This window comes from Pholcus phalangioides, unplaced genomic scaffold, assembly GCF_987345545.1.
Source record: "Pholcus phalangioides strain wild (caught in Gottingen) unplaced genomic scaffold, Ppha-v1.0 ptg000014l_1, whole genome shotgun sequence".
NCBI lineage: Eukaryota > Metazoa > Arthropoda > Arachnida > Araneae > Pholcidae > Pholcus > Pholcus phalangioides.
This window is the reverse complement of record NW_028301607.1, coordinates 7,057,230-7,074,736: the sequence shown is the minus strand read 5'-3', so window position 1 is coordinate 7,074,736 and position 17,507 is coordinate 7,057,230. Positions and strand designations below refer to the sequence as shown.

The window sequence follows — 17,507 nt, the reverse complement described above, 5'->3', positions numbered from 1 at the left end:
CGTCTTGAGTAGGTACGGGCCCCTCTGTGCCCCTTCCTGCGGATGTATCTGTCCTCAGGACAAGAGAGGGGTTGTGGATAGTGATTACTAGAGAAAGAGACCCACGTAAAAAAAAAATAACGTTTTTATTGGTCGAATTTTTTTTTTTTAAATCCTTAAATTCCTCGAATATCCAAGCTTATGGCCACACTTGAATCTTGCATACGTAATGCGAATGGATAATCATTTTACGTGTTTCTATTTTTATCGGAAAGAAGCCCACCACCGAAGATATGAGGAACGGGTTCCGACGAGGCGCCTCCTTAAAACCCCTTTAGATACTAAGAAAAAAAAACGTGATTACAATCGACCTTAGACCGAATTTCACGGCTATGATGGAATACATGAATGAAGGTGTGCAACAAACCTTCCCGCGATCCTTTTTAGAACGATTTGTGTCGCGGTGAACCCGCAATTAAGGGAATACATTACCGCCCTAAACATTACGAAGTAGACACGATAATGACAGGGTTCCAGCATTTTTTTTTTTACTTCAACCGCTTCCAGCGCCGTGTATATTATTTCTACTTCATTGACTTTCTTCCACAATGAACATCTCATTCCTTAAAAGTAATTGCTTCTAAAGAGAGGGGAGGGTTAAAAGTAGAAAAGCAAAAGAAAAAAAGCCCTCAGGAGGGTCCTTCATCTTAAGCCAGTCGGGAGTCAAGTATCAATTCGTTAAGGAACACCTCGGTCATAAAGAGTAGCTTTATAAGTAAACGAACCGATAGTTCTGTGTTTTTGTTAGTGTATTTATTATCATTATTTCCCGCATCGCTGATGCATATCAACGACGGGCGAAATGAGAGACCCCCAAAGGGTCATTGAAAATCCTTCGTCTCAAGACGTGAGAGGATATATATGTACGAGAATCTTCACAAGTGTACATTTTTATTTACAAGTCAAGTTTCCCGATGCTGCGTGACCATTAGCAGATAATTAAGTAATTAGCTTGCTTGCGATACCATAATTAATGTCCCTTTTTTCCCCCTTAACTTTCTCTCTCTGAGTGCAGAACTGACTAGTTGGTGCTGCTCTACATAACTTCCATGGCATTATTTTGTGAGAAGAAAATTTTTTCTTCTCTATACTTTTGAAAGCCAGGGAAGTTATCTACCGCGGACCTCTTATTTTACGCGCAGTTAATTAAATGTTCAATAAGCTATAGGATTTTACTTTGAAAGAAAGACTCGAGTATAGTCAAGTGTATCTAATGATGAATCTTTAAGTGAAGTGAGAGTCGTTCAAACGTGTGTAAAATAGTTCAAATTACGATGAATTTTCATTTGAACTTCACAAATTAGATTAAAAGGGCTCCATAAATATTGTCATCTAAAAGAAGTGTGAAAGAGCTTAAAGAAAAGTAATTCGACAGTAATAAAGGGCTAAAAATCAATATTTGCTTGTAGTGTTGATAAAATCTTGAAGAAAAAAATATTTACATTATTCGTTTGTGTAATTGAGCTGGCGCAAGTCTGTTAGACCTCACATTTTTGAAAATTCACGTGCAATTGATTATTGTTTTGGTTGATCAAGGTACGAGAGGTTGTACTGTATAGCCTGGCTTTTCCAAGTTCGAGGACAAATTCTTTTCAAATTGCAAGCCGGTCTGCAATTTGAAAAGTCTCTCCGCAGAGATCAGGCAGATCTTCAGCAGAAAATTCAAACATTTACCGTCTTCACTTCTAAATATGGAAGCCAAGTGGTAACGAAGAACGTAAAACAAGAACAACTCTGGCAACATAAGTACGTTAGGGTCACGCACGCACACACACGTTCCGATTCGTTAAAGTTCCTCAAAGGGGTGTGTTTGAGGTGCATGTATGCTGAACTAGTAATTATATATTCGTGTATAAGCCGCGTTTTTTTGTGCAAAAATTCGTTTCTCAAGTAGTGGGGGGGGGGGGGGGGGTCGGCTTATATTCGGATTAGTTTTTGATGAGAAAATATGAACCCCTGCAATCAGTACTCATTTTTGAAGCAGTGTTCGAGAAACCGACATTATTTGTATGAGATATGTTCAAACCTCACAGAACCGATAATGTCAAAGCCGAGGCAAAGAAATCGAAAACATCATTGGTTGGTGGTGGCTTACGTTGATTGTACAGCCTTCAGATGTCAGCATCAACAAGCTTTTCAAAGACTATTTGAGGAATTTGTGGATCGAATGGATGATTCCGATGATAAAGAAACTACAAAAAAAGTGGTTCCTTGAAGAAACCTGACATTGGTCTATTGCCCCAATGGGTACATGAGGCGTAGAATTCTGTTTCCACCAACATTATCATACGATCCTGAGAAAAGTGATGCATCAGCAATGCGATGGACGGAACTGAAGATGATATCCTCTTTGAAAATGATGATGGCGATGACGATGGCCCAGATGAAGATAAAAACGAAGATGCCGCACCCTATGTGATGATCTGATGGATTACGATGAGCTTGGAGACTCGGAAGAAACGGATTAAAAAGTTTGAATCATTTTCTATTGTAAATTTCCGCAAGCTATTCATTTTGCATGGAAATGTAAGAATTTTTTTTCTCAGAAATGCACGGATTTTTTAGGATCGGGCTTTCCATTTATTGCGGTTTTGGTGGTCCTGAAGTGGGAAGAGTCAGCTTATATGCGAGTATATACGGTATACACTCTGTCGAAATAAGTAACGAAACCGAATTGAGCCAACACATCAGAAAAAGTTTTATAAACGTTAACCCCCTAACGATCAGGGATATCTCGACAATGTGTGAATAGAAGAAATACATTCGAGTGCACTTTTTTCTTTCGAGAATCTTCATTGGTAACCCCGGAAAAGAAAATTCTTTTTTTTTCTCTCTCTTTCATTGCATTATCTCTCACCTGCATTATCTTATCACCCGCATTATTTTTTTAATCTTTTCTCTAGCTACAGTTTGACGATTGAAAAAATAGATCATATAACGCATACATAAGGAAAGGTGAGAGAGAGAAAAAACAAACCTGATCTCTTCCCCCCCAGTTTTGTAAATAATGATACTGGTTTTCTAGATTTGTCTCTCCTTGGTAAACTGCATATCCAAATTTGTTGCCAAAAGTCTCTAAGTAAAGAGATTAATTTTCGAAGCCACGAGAGTGTACGAAACGCCTTTTCCCCAGTCTGAAATAGAAGCCGTGGCAAAAATCGTAACTGCTGGTTTTCCCCAGGTGTTTCCAAAACTTGATGGACAATTCCAGTGTTTAATATTTTTATGTCTGCTTACCAGTAAAAATGTTCATTCAATTTCACGCGGAAAAAATGAATTGGGGGATAAATGCAGTGAAACCTCTTTTGCAGACACTTGCGAGACAAAAAAAGCGTCCGCAAAAAAATACCGTTAATCAGGGCTTCGAAATGCATACTTTTATTATACACGGGGAAACTATTATTTGGCCGCAAAAGAGGGATGATCGCATCTAAGGGGTGTCCGGCAAGAGGGGTTTTACTGTAATTCGCAGACCAGCTGATGACCATGACAAATAAAAACAAATATGGTGACGGTATTTTATTTGTTAGATATAAAATTGTGCAGAGGTTGCATGAATTTGACGAAATGTTTCGTGAACCAGTGGTTGAAGAACGCTTGTATAATCAATGCATCGCTGGTGTCCTGCCTACATCAATGTTATCAGTGGCGATAGGAATTCTTGCCGCAAGATCATTTGAAAAAACAACGATTGTTTCGTTCACAGTGTCTTCGGAAGGCCAGATTGCCTAACTCAGACTAGTGTAAACAGTGTCATTAATTAATATTATCAATTGTTTTTGTATAGGGAAGACTGTTATAACTTGGAATATTATATTTCAAATTTTTTTTATAAGTCAGCTTACCGTAAAATTTCACTCAATTCATTTCTATTATCTGCATGCTGTATGAAACATAAGTGAATATTTGAATCCCCTTTCTGTTTTACTACTGAAAAGCCATGAAATATCGATTTAAGAGCGAGGTGAAATCAGGGCCACAACTAGGGGGAGCAGGCGAGTCTGGTGCCCCGGGCGCTGAACCAGAAGGGGGGCACCGAATTGTCCCCTTTAACTGCTTCTTCTGCATTACAAGGGGCACCAAAATGCCGGCTTGCCCCGGATGACAAAGAATCTAGTTGGGGACCCTGGGTAAAATGTTCCAAAGTACAACATTGTGTCACGTACCTCGGAACATGTAGGGTTGTACCTTGAAACAGGGCAAAATTAAAAAGACAAAAAGAATAAAAAATACTAGGAGGAAAACAATGAGTAGAGCCTGGAAGTTCAGGCAAAATGCCATTAACACCTTTGACTGTTTTCAAACTTTTCAGGTAAAAATGCCTTTTTTGTACTTTACCTGCCGTAAATACCTATTTCGATATTGTTTTATGTTTGTTCTTGAATTTTAGAGACCTTGTTCTGTAGAACTCAGATATTTTTAGCATTGAAAACTTCAAAAGAATTTTCATACTTAGAATCTTCAACCTTTAATACAAATTAAGGGGGTGGTCACAATTACTGTCGATTGCAACCAAAATGAAAGGGTTTCATGTTCCCGCCGACAGGTCGATTGCCCTCAGTCTGATTTTCAAAAATCATAGGCGATGTTAGGGGAGGGGAGGATTTTGTAACTTCAAATGTTATTTAAGTAATCATATGCGAAAAATACGTGCAATTTGGTTGAGCAATTTGAAAAATGATTAATGTGTTGATGCGTGTGCCGGAGAAATGTTTTTATTAGCATTCTCTTTTGCTGTTGACTTAAAACAATAATTTCTGAATTGACGCATATTTTAGTAATATATATATATATATATATTAGCTAGCCCGGATTTTCTTCAATGAGGCTGTTTGGATCACGTGATATCTCCCTCTTGCTTTGAGGGACACAAACCGTGTCCAAGTTAACCAATATGGCGAATCATGAAATAAACAAATTTAGATTTAAAGAAACATAGAAATGAATATATTTTTTTTCTTTTTTTACGGGGCGCTAAGTATTTTGATCCCCGCCCCTCCACTTTTGAACTTGCAAGTTATCCATCTGCCTGTTTCAGCTTCCAAAAATGCTTAGTTAAAGTCCAGTTATCGTTTTCGAAGTGAACATAATGATTATTTTGGAAACAAATTAGGACGAACCGAAAACGTTTTTATCAACGTCAGGCGACACTTCAGCTGCAACATCAAATAAACTGAAAAAGTCTTAGTTTCTCAAAACTGTTTTAGTGTCTAGATTTAGGAGCTCGCAATCAGAGGCGCTGAAATGAAGAAAGGGAATTTGTTAGTGTAAATAGAAATCCATGTCCAAACCGGGATGTGATCCCAGACCTGCACAATCAGTGGCCGGTTCCCTAACCACTTGACTGCCAGGCAGCATTCATTTACTAGTCTTCTTAAGGCACCCGATGCAACAAACTCTTGTCTTTCAACACCTGTTATAAAATTTTTCGCATTTCATAGTCAGTTTTGTCTAATGATAAGCAGTCCGGGGCAGGACCGTCTTAAGAGCATCATGGGCCCCCTGACCAAGGGGTTTTTCCGAGGCTCTACTGGCAAATTATAGAAAATTTCAACCAGATCTCACTTCTGCGAGGCTCCTTTTCTCTTGAGGCCCCCGGGCCGTGCCACGACCACCTAGATAACACCTAGGTTATATAGGAGGTCGTGGCCGTGCCTGGGTAGGCCCATGCGTTAAAACGGCACTGGTCTGGGGTTGTGAGCCGTTCTAAATGATGATAAGTAAAAGTCCTTATTGCATCCATACTAAATCTAATCTTTTCAACTAGAGACAAGTCTGACCATATTAATAAGTAAAAATATTCTCTCCTTCCTGGAGCTGTACTTCCACGAAGACAGAGAATGAATTCACGGATGTTACAAAAGGCCTAAAACTGAAGATGTTTTTAATGATTTTATAAAAAAATAAATAATTGAAGTTAAAATCAATTTATTTTAACTTCAAATTATTTAAGTTTGCTCTGTTGAAAAAAAAAAAATTGCAAAAAAATAAAACGGAAAAATGCTTGAATGTCTTGGGAAATACAGGACGTATGGTCAACAATTTGCATTCATATTTTTCTCCCGGAAATTATGGTTTTACTACTCCCCCAAGCAGGCTTATTAACACACATGGTTAAAGCCGTCCACATTGACAAAAAGAGGGTTTATAAACAAACCTTTCATTCACATCCTGTTTACTCTGTCTATGAATTATGTTTATCCTCTTTTTGTTCAAAACTGATCCAGTTTTATATTTTTAATTAAGGTAATAATTAAGGAATGGATCACTCTCAATAATATGTTAATACTGTAATCCAAGAACTCCGTGGTACTAATTTCTAACATATATTCAAAGTTTGCGTAGAATTTATTAACAAAAAATTCAATAACATTTGGTAATAAATTCTAGGCAAACTTTGTTGAGAGGTGTCGCGAGTTCGATACCCGATGCATCCTTGTGACACGGGTACAACAAAAACAACGACAAGACCGCAGGAAAAAATTGCTACTGCAAGGAGTCCCCCATCGAGGGGTTAGAGCACCAATCTCTCGATGAGTATAACCAAAACAAGCCTGCCGTTCGGAATCGGCAATAAATTGTAGGTCCTGGTCTAATTAGCCCTCGTATCAATATTTTAAAAACTGAAATATATCTATACTGTGCAGTTGCAAATTGTGTACGGAAATGTTTATCACACTATTGGAAGGACCCAATAGGTCCCTTAGAGCTACATAGTGCATGTTTTATTTTTGTATGTGTGGTGTTTTTGTAAATATGAATGAGTTACCAATTGTGATTTGGTGATTGTGAGGTATGAGGGAGAGAAACCTTCCCCGACCAGGGAAGGAGAGAGATTATTATGTACGGAACTGGATGGTGATGGAAGAAAAAAGAAAAGGGACCAGAGGAAAAATATAGTTGGTGTCAGGATCTGCCAGGGGGTGGACGGGGGGAAAAATAGAGAGAGGCGCCACTGAAAGTGGCGAAGGAAAACGAAATGTGATCGTTAAGGAAATGGTGGTAAAAATGAATTGCCGGTTTTTGTTCATACATGAGTTTTCTTTTGTTGTGTGTTGTCAGAGTTATTAAAATCTCGGAAAAGTACAGCGTGACGGTATGATGAAATAGAGTATTTTCTTTTTTTGAAGAATGGGTTTCGCTGACGAACAACAGTGAAACTTTACAGTCACCCCCTCCTAGAGAGAAACTTTGCTGAGGCTTGTTTCTTAAATACACCACACAAGGCGATAATGCCTATAGCTTTTCTGTTACCCTTCCGCTCTTCTTTTACAATTATAAACTGCATTGGAATTCAGACTTCACAAACCATTTTCCGTACCGAAAGATTATAGTATTGTTGAATATTAATAGGCTACATTTGAAATATAGCATACACAATACTATCAGATCATATTCAAAAACTATCATTTCACTTAGACATAATGGAGTATAAGACACAATACAAACATGAGAAAGTAATAACGACAATAAGTAAACACGACAATAAAAATAAATAAAACATGAATACAAAACACTCATAAAAAAATAACTTCCATGTCAATATGTCTGTCATCGCTTGAACTTAAAAGGGACACAGATTTCTGTGACCTTCAAAAATATTGTGTCCATGCCATCTAACATAACTCTGCCACTGCTTTCCCTCGGCCGTTGCATTATCCAGGGGCATGGCCCCCACATAGGGGGGGCTGACAGGGCTCTAGCCCTGGGGCCCGGGATAAATATCATTTTTTTGCTTTTTCACGCTATAATTTAGCTACAGAAGGGGCCCGTTGAAAGTCTGACCGAGGGGCCCGCAAAAGATCTCAGCCTAGGGGCCCCGCTACAGGATGTGGGGGCCATGTCCAGGGGTACCTCCTTTCTGGTTCTGCCTTCCCTTTCATGCCATTGACCCCTCCTAACCTCATTACATGACCTTTGGGCTTGTTCTATTTTTTCCGATCTAGGATGTTTCTAACGTTAAGGGGCAATAAAACCTCTTCCTCCAAAGTCTTGGCTATTGCACACAATACTTTCTGGTGTGCCATGTTTCATTTTCTCCCACCCACCAAGCCTAATGAAATGCTTACCACTGGACATTCCGCTATGGGGCCGAAAATTAATCTCAACAGAATGGTCAGTTTCCCTTTTATCGAAATTCCAGGAACTAAATCTTGTCTCACCACTGTAATTTCCGTGCAAGAATCTACAAACGCCTTGACAACTTTTCCGTCTACACTAACAGGTATCTTTTTTTACTTTCTGAGGTGCACTCGCTTAAAACTGAGAAATTCTGTTTCCGACCAAGCTAGCTCTCGCAACCAACGCTATTTCCTGTTCATCTACCTTGTTTTCTATGATCTGAGTGTGGTTTATGCCTATTCTCCTGTGACAATCTTTAAACTCAGGAGAGTTGCGCTTTGCAATGACCGGACAGTTGCTTCGAAAGTGAAATTTTGAGTTGCACTCAAAACAACTGGATTGCCTCTGCCCCATTTCACTTGTGTTCCCCTTTTATTACCTTCATATGATTTGTTCTCACTGCTGTGCAGCTGCCCTGGTCCCCGTTGATTTCATATATCCAGATGTTCATCCCTACAGTTTAACCCCCCATAGCTTCTTCCTTTAGGTGCAACAAATGTGTCGTATTCTCTCCAGAGGTCTTGGCCAACCTTCCCCTTGTCGAATACCAATGTGGAACACTGTCTCTGGATCCAACGTTTAGAACATTTTATCGGCCACCACTAACGCATTGATGCTTTCGACATCCTGAGCCCCCCTCAAACTAATGTAATGCTCCCATTGTGACATGAGTCTTGTCGCGAACTAAACAAACGTCTCTTTCTTGTTTTGCTTAGCTTTCCTGAAATTTTCCAGGCAGGTCTGAGGGTTAATATTCCCTTAGTACAATTGTTTTTAGTTCATCGTAATCATTGTGCTGATTGCTGCTCAAGTAGGTTAGCAGATTTGCTGCCTTTTCTTCCAACATGCAAATCAGAATTGTTGCCCTCTCTTCCTCGGGCACCTTCTCGCTAAGGAACGCTTTTTCTAGGCTGGTAAAAAATAGCTCTAGCCTTCAGGCTCTGAGGGGACTTTTTAGCATCTTTACTACCTTCAAAACTTCATCTAAGGCCCTAGTCCCCCTATTTCTCGTCTCGTTCCGATTAGCTGAGTCTGTGCAACTTCTCCATTGATAACCGCTCCTCGCTTTCCAGTCTAAACTGACGTTCATCTGCTCAATCCCCATCTGGATTTCCTCCCTCTCTACTCTTTCATTTTTTTGTTGTTTCTAAAAGCTCCCTAACCTCTTCCTCCTGGTATGCTGTGCTGTTCAAAATTATGTTCTGTAAATCTAACACATTTGCATCTGGTGCTACCTCTTCTCCTAGCTCTACGGCCAGCACCCTAAGCACTTCTTTTCGATACTTCCATAGGTAGGACATTTTGCTGTAGTATATGTGTGTGTATATATGCCTAAAACATTCATGAAAAAAAAAACACAAGAAAGGAAGGAAAGCAAAATCTTGATGGCCAAACAATAACAAACAAACGATTGAAATTATTCAAGGACACTGTGTATTTCTAATTACAACCAAGCTCAATCATTACAGTCAACCTTTGCACTCGCCAACAAAAAAAAAAATACTGCATCTCATTTCAAAGTGCTCGTTCTTGTGAAGCATTTTTCCTTCATTCACACTTTTCAAAAGCAGAAAAAAAACTCGTAGAAATTTTTGCATATATCTAATATCAATTCTATTATATCGTCTAAATTCCAACATCTAACTTATAAGGACAGAGAAAAGAACAGAAACATTGACTTACTCGACCATCGTTCTTCCACTGAAGTCGAGCGCCTATGTTTCCTTCAGGAACTCACTGCCGTACCGACCTACTGGACCAGCATTCATACCACTAGCTACTGCGAAGTTCACAAAGTTCAATGTCGAACCATGATCACACCACTCGATACTCCAAAGCTGATGCGCACAATCTCTTCAGATGTGTCACCGCTGCCACCACTGTAAAGTTTCACTGTTCATCAACAAAACCCTTTCTTAAAAAAAAGAAAATACTCTATTTCATCATACCAGCACGCTGTACTTTTCTTTGAGATTTTAATAATTTTGACAACACATAACAAAAAAAGCCCATGTGTGAACAAAAACTGCCAATTTATTTTTACCACAATTTCATTAACTATCGCCTTTCGTTTTTCCTCGCCACTTCCAGTAGCCTCTCTCTCTTTTTGCCACATCTGCCCCCCTCCCCCCCCCCCGGCAGATCCCAACACGAACTGTCCTTTTTCTCTGATCTCTTTTCTTTTTTCTTCCATCACCATCCATTGCCTTGCATAATCATCTCTCTACTTCCCCCCCCCCAGTCAAGGGAGAGAAACCTTCCCCTCTTACCTCACAGTGATTTTCTAAGCAAAAGTCATTCTTGCTAACATAAACTTGATAATGTACTTGACCAAGACTATTCTCAATGACCGAAACCACTTTAAAAATAAATAAAGCCCCTAAACAATCATTTTCGCTAAAAGTGATTAGGAAAATTATATTTATTGATAAATTTGCTTGTGCAGCCATGTACAATTTGTTAATTATATGCACAACAAAAAACTTGTAAAAACAAATGTACCTTTTATACTCACAGATCTGACTTGCATGTACATTTTTTTTCAAGTTATTGTAATTCAGATGAGTAAGGATAGGAACAGGCACATGTGATTCAGGTCAGTAAGTGTTGCATGTGTTTCTACAAGCTATTGGTTGTGCATAGCAAGGTTTTTGATTGTGTCTGTGATTAACGGATGGTATATGGCTGCACAGGCAAATTTATCATTACTATCAATGTAGCACAAAAATGAATTAGTAGTTGTTGATTTGGAGAAGTTCTGCAATATGAAGGCATCACAGGGTTAACCTTTTGCAGTCCAGATATTTTTCACTCTTTGTTGATGTAGTTCGTACTTTATAGCGCCTCCCCCACAATGTGTGAGGTCCCTTTCTATTTTTTGTATAGCTTGTAAGTTCTGCTAATAAGCCAAATTCATATTCCTTCCTTAATCTCAAGGAGTTATAACAATAAAGTACCAGTGTTTCCTGATTCAACATTGGACTGCAAAGGAATAAAGATGTGGAACTGTATATGCATGTGTGTGTTCGATTTTTTAGGTTTGTTTCTGTAACATCATCGGAACATGGAATAATTAAATTTATAATTCTTCTATAAATTTTTTTTTTTTTTAAATTGCATAAACATAAAATTTTCTCTTCCACGTTTTTACTCTGCATTAAGAATTAAATATTAGTTTTACTTGATCCCTATGCTTTGAAATGGTGTCTTATGCTATATTATTGTGTTTTATGCTGTAATACATCAAAATATGTCTTTGTTTCTCATGGGTTTTTTCCCCTACCAGTTTATTTCAGAGTAACTATCACATTAACCAATTTGCAATATAACCCGGAGTTGGAAGATAAGTCAAGTCTTGTATTTCATAATGTAGCAGAAGAAATTGTTTTACATTTAGAAAGATTATACCAATCTATTCCTGGTCAACAAGCTGTAACAGTTTTGTCATTTAGGTAAGCATGATTTTTTTTTTCATTAAATGAAAGTTTGTAGTCAAATGCTTCTTAATAGTAAACTTAAAACAGAGAAAAACCTGCTCTCAAAAAAGGGCAGAGTTATAATACATTCAACCACGCACCAAAAAAAAACGTATATTATTAAAGTGATAAGTTGATCTCATCTCAGTTCTTGCAAGTTGTGTTGTGAGATTAAATAAAATATCATACAGAGGATCCCACTTATAACATTAAAAAAAAACGTAAATCATGAAAAAATGTTGTGTGAAAACACTTTAAATGTAAAATCCTAATGTAAATCAGAGTTGGGACCACATGAAAATAAATATCACTAAGTGGGGAAAATGTTTCAAGTGGGAATGCTGTAAAACGGATTGACTGTATTTTATAGTTTTAAGGAAGTGACATTAGTACATAAGGAAGAAAACTGATTTTTATCTATGAATTTTGTTTCAGGCCTGTTCGGCATGCTGGTCGGGATGCAAATCTAGTCACATTTGATATCGGCTCTCTTGGCAACAGTGATGCGCAAACTGTGGAAAGTATAGTCAAAGGTGTTGTTAGTAGCAGGAGTTTAGCAAAGTACAGCGTTTCACCTGATGGATACTCTTTTAGAGCGTTTGGAGGTGAGTAACAACCATATTATACAATAAACTATAATCTGTAGTATTGTTGATTTTGATTGAGGTGAGAAATCAAACAATACTAACAGCTCTTCATGTTGAAAATAACTAGAGGGACCATTAATTTGTCTTCAATCATCATTAATTTTAACTGCATATTGCAAATATCAATGTTCAAGAACTATGCAAAATCCATTAAGTATTTTTATCTGCAGTGGGAGGATATAATAATGTAAAACTATCTATGAAATAATAATTTTTAGTTTTGGGATGAAAAAATTTTTAATAAGCAGTCAATTAAATTAGCACAACTTAATAAAATATGAACCTCATTTCTGTGTCATTGGCCAATTATAATTATGAACTATGTAGTGTAATTTGTATAGGTGGGGGCAGTAATTTTTGACATATTTTATTGTGATTGAAGAAAATTGTTTATATTTTTAAATGTAAAGGAGTATATGCATTGTATGGAATGCTTCTCCAATTTATTAATTTTCCAATTTAAAAATAGTACCTGGTGGTCATTCTCAACCTACCGCGCCACCAGAACCTTGTCGGCCTGATCAGTTGACATGTACTTCAGGAGAATGTGTTGATGCCCAAAAACGATGTGATGGACGCAATGACTGTAGAGATTCCTCTGATGAGCTTGGGTGCCGTAAGTACAAAACTTATGTGATATTTTTAATTTCTGATTGTTTCCTTGTATAATGAATTCTTTGGATAATCTCTTTCATTTACACCTAAAAAACAGGAAATGTGTAGTGCATATTTCTGAACACAATAATGCTTTGAATAACAACTCTTTACTCATTTCTTGAAAAACTTATCTCAAAGCAAACTTTCCAATTAAAAATTACATTACACCATTTATTACACTATCACACGCACACTCTCAAAAATTATATAAAAAATTAATTAGCATGGTTCAATACAGTGTATTCTATGCAGGATAGAAGTAATTTTATTTTTACAAGTCGCAACACATCTGACAATTTCTGCTTGCTTGAACTTGTTCAAAGCGCTGGAGTTTTTAGGTGTTTTTATAGGACAGCTTTTTCTTGTATGTTTCAAGCTCACTACTCAAATATTTGCTTGCAAGTTTGAAAGTTAGTTTTTTTGGTGGTGGTGGTGGTGTGTGTGTGTTTTTTTTTTTTTTTTTTTTGTAGATTACTCACCAATTAAAAAAACTTTCGACTCGAGAGCATTGCTGTATTTGTTAAAATTTCAGATTTCTATTAAATAAAGGAAAAGTTCAAATATTCTTGTAACCTATATGTAGCACTTTTTTATATTTAAATCAAATTTATAACTTTTTTTTCAAACCAAAAGCAAATTACATTGTTAATATATTTTTTTTAACTTGAAATAAACTCCAACTACTTCAGCATTTGTTCTGAAAAAGAATCAAATTATTCTTTTTATAATTATCTTGTTCAATCTGTTCACATATAAAATCCGTGTCCTTAGTTATGGTGGTTGTTGCTGTAGTCTGCTTTAAGTGATTGTTGCAATAGTATTTCAAAAATTTAAATTATGCTTCTATTAGCTTCTTTACATTACCAGCTTTTGTGTTCCCTTTTGTTGTGTTTAGATTGCATAATCTTCCATATAGTCTGTCCTCGGTTTGCTTGTCGTGTTGTGAATTCCAAGTGTTTCCAAGTGTCTATTTTACCCAGCTTTCTTCTAGATGTCTTTTCTGTTTCGGTATTCACATTTGTCTCATTCCTCGTGTGCTTTGTTGATAAGGCTTTCCAAGTTCACGTTGTCATAGTCATATTTTTATTTGTTTTTTTCTGAGGCGATCATTTTTTCTATTTGAGTGGTGCCCAGATTTGCATGAGTCTATTTCCTTTTTTGTACTCAGCTCGAAAAAATATAACCCAAAAACTAGCTTACTCTACTGGCTGCCGTAGCGATGACCAGATGATATGTTCTGATGGCAAATGCATAGACAGTGACCGGTTGTGTGATGGTGTTTTGGATTGCTCAGATGGGGGTGACGAAGTGGATTGTGGTATGTTTCCAACCATCTTATCAACTTTAAAATAACTTTGTTTGGTTTTCAATTCATAAATCTTGTTTCAACTCGAAGGGCACCTGATTGAAGCCAGTTTGATGTGTTATATATTTATCTTATATTTATCTATTCAATAGCATCTTAATTGACTTTCACAATGAAGAAAGCTTGAGTGTTGATGAATAAGACTGTGCCACCTAGGTGTATATGCCACCTGACACTTGAGTGGTTAGAATGTTAGTCTTAGGCTGTGCAGGTATAAGTTCAAATCTGGGAATTTGGGGGGACGGGGGAGAGAACAACTGCTTTTAGGCGAGAGCAAAAACACAGCTATATAAAATCTAATTTTACAGTGGGGGGTGGGGGTGCAGCAAAATCATATTTGCACTCCCTTGTAAAAAAAATCTTAATTATAGCCCTTCCTGAGCCTATGTGGTTTTGGGCATGGATGTAGTGACACTCTTAATTTCCCTGGACAGGTCATATGGGTCTCCTGAGAGAAGGCAAAGGTTACTTCAGTATTATTATGATTGGCATCATTGTATATCAATTCTAAGTCAAGGAGCCAGAATTGAAGGAAAATTTTTTTGTCAAGATGTCTCTTTCAAGGCTATCAGAAGCATTTTTAGTGAAATAAGAATGAAGTTAATGTTATTTTCTCAGGCTGTCTGGTGACAAATTACTATTGATTAGTGCAGCCTAGCTGAAAATCTATTCATAAATAAGTGTAAAATTCAGTATTTGTCAGTGAACAAGGCTTATTTCAAGAGAAGTCTTACTTTTCAGAGCCTATAAACTGTTTAGTCTCATTATGATTGTTAATTTAGGAAAATACTAGTTTTTTTCTGAAAAAAAAAAACAGCTCTTCAGTATAATAATTCATTTCCTACATTTACACAGGTCCAGCTGGCTGTCCTCCCGGTCAATTCCAGTGTGATGGAAATCGATGTGTAGATGAACGACAAAGGTGTGATGGTCGACCAGATTGCTCCGATAGAACTGATGAAATTGGATGTGTTGGTAAAGGCTTAAATTTTTTTTTTTTTTGGGAAACATAATTGAAATATTTTTTTTGTTGAAAATCATTATTTTTTGATTGTTGCTTTGAATTTTCTGCATACAATCCACAAATTATACATTAGTGGAAAATATAAATTTTGTAGTGTAGATTTTGTTCGTGCTGTGTTTTTTTTTATCTGCAGTTTTTCCCAGAGGTTGAAATAGACATAAATGTTTTCAAAATTAAATTGTAAAAAAATCATTTGCTGAAAATTTATAGAAAACTTATAGATATACCAGTAGAAAAAAAGTAATTTTCTCAATGTGACAAAAAACACCTTCTACCTCTTCAAGTTTCATTACTGATGAACAGAATTTTCACTCAGATTATTCACTGCTGAAGTTTATATAATGATATTCTTCCTCAAAGCAACGATATTGGCATTTGCAAATTTATATGCAGAAAATTACGGTAGTAATAAACAGAAATATTTCTTATACTTGAAAAACTTTGGAAGAGTATTTTTTTTTACTTTAACTCTATCAAAGAAGATATCCAGTTTCTATACTCTGAACAAAATCGATGCAATTTCTTACTCTCATGTAATTGTCAGTCAATGTTACTCAAGGTATTTTCATTAAAAGACAATAATTATTTTTCCCTTCTTCCCCCCCCCCCCTCTTATTACAAGGTACACCAGCTTGTAGGCCGAATGAATTCCAGTGTGATGGTAGTAGGTGTGTTGATGAGAGGAGAAGATGTGATGGTCGACGAGATTGTTCTGACTCAACTGATGAAATCGGATGTTCTGGTATATTGTTTTTGTTTTTTTAGGTTGCCAATTCATGCATAGTGATAGTTACCATTAGTATAAGCATATTTTTATAAAAATATAAATATTTAATTTGTATATATGTTGCGACTAAAGTCTGAAATCTGGCCAGTTTATAAATTGATGAGAATTTTTGACCAATCAGTTTTTTCAGCCAATTTGTGACATGGCCAAATTTGGGCTTTGACTGTAGTATGTATCATTTTAAGAATATAATTGCTACCTAAAATAAACTTTGAGGGAACACCAAACACACATTTTTCCCTCCCCCAAAGTTTTCTTGATAAACCAGTTCTTGTGAACCTTTGTTCATTAACATTATTCATTAACCTTTTATGATTGAAAATTTTTTCTTTCTAATCAAAAGTGTATAAATTAGAAAATTCCATTCTCACATTTCCATCAATCAACTTTAGTAAAGTTCATGTTATAATTTTCATTAAATTAGCAAGTTTTCTCCCTATATTTAATTGGTTTTATTGAATTTGGTTCCAGAACCAACACCTCCACCTCGACAACAGTGTCAGTCAAATGAATTCCAGTGTAACACAGGGGAATGTATAAAATTTTTCCAACGATGTGATATGATTGTTGACTGCCCAAATGGAGAAGATGAAAGTTTCTGCCGTGAGTTTTAAAGATAAAAAAATAGTCTTTCTTATTTAGATATTTCAAGTTTTTCAATTGTTGCCCAAATGTGTTCTTAAGTATGACTATTATGTTAAAAATATGATCAAATTTTGACTTTGGGATAATCATTTATCATTCTTCCATTGTGTTTGTCTTTTGGATTAAAATCAAAGTCTCCCTAGTGCTATTTTTCTATCTGCTTAGAGTTTATTTTCTTGAATGTTGTTTAAATTCACAATATTCTTTTCATATTAAAGCTGCAAAGCTGCATAATGTGTTGTTGCTTAAGTTTTGAGTTTCTTTGACTGTTTTTATCTTCTACATAATCAGTATGTCCATGAAATTTTTTTGATGCTTCATAATTTTTTTCATCAGTTTCTTCATTTAAAAAAAAGAGTTAAGAAAATTAAGTTTATGACCATAAATGAAATATTTATAAACAATATACAATAGCCACTCATTATAATGTACATTTCAATATTTCACACTTTCTATTAAACTGATGTAAAAAATGCATCATTAAAACTGAGGGTTATTCCTAATGACAGAATGTGTGTCTGCATTGCAGAGCCACAAATGTGTGTGTCTCACGTATCTGCCATCTTGCAGTGGAGACTTGCTACAATGCTTTCGATACAAAAAATGTTCTTTGTCTTCTGTGGCATATCAATATAATGAGGGATTACTATGATTTGGAATGACTAGGTTTTTTTAGATTTATATCTACTTCATATTCCTACATATAATCTGCAGATTATACTTTTAAAAAGAAAGTCACCAGAAT

The 17,507-nt window shown here is 36.3% G+C and overlaps 1 protein-coding gene across 20 annotated transcripts in view; it reads left to right on the top strand.

Moving 5' to 3' along the window:
- The window catches only part of trol (terribly reduced optic lobes), a 328,483-nt gene that overhangs the window by 206,896 nt on the left and 104,080 nt on the right, over window positions 1–17,507 (top strand). For all 20 annotated transcript variants that reach the window (XM_089241641.1, XM_089241648.1, XM_089241634.1 and 17 more), the window contains 6 exons: window positions 11,447–11,612; window positions 12,072–12,241; window positions 12,753–12,899; window positions 15,162–15,281; window positions 15,953–16,072; window positions 16,589–16,720. In XM_089241641.1, the coding sequence (XP_089097767.1) occupies window positions 11,447–11,612; window positions 12,072–12,241; window positions 12,753–12,899; window positions 15,162–15,281; window positions 15,953–16,072; window positions 16,589–16,720 (855 nt within the window). The remainder of the gene's footprint in view (window positions 1–11,446; window positions 11,613–12,071; window positions 12,242–12,752; window positions 12,900–15,161; window positions 15,282–15,952; window positions 16,073–16,588; window positions 16,721–17,507) is intronic.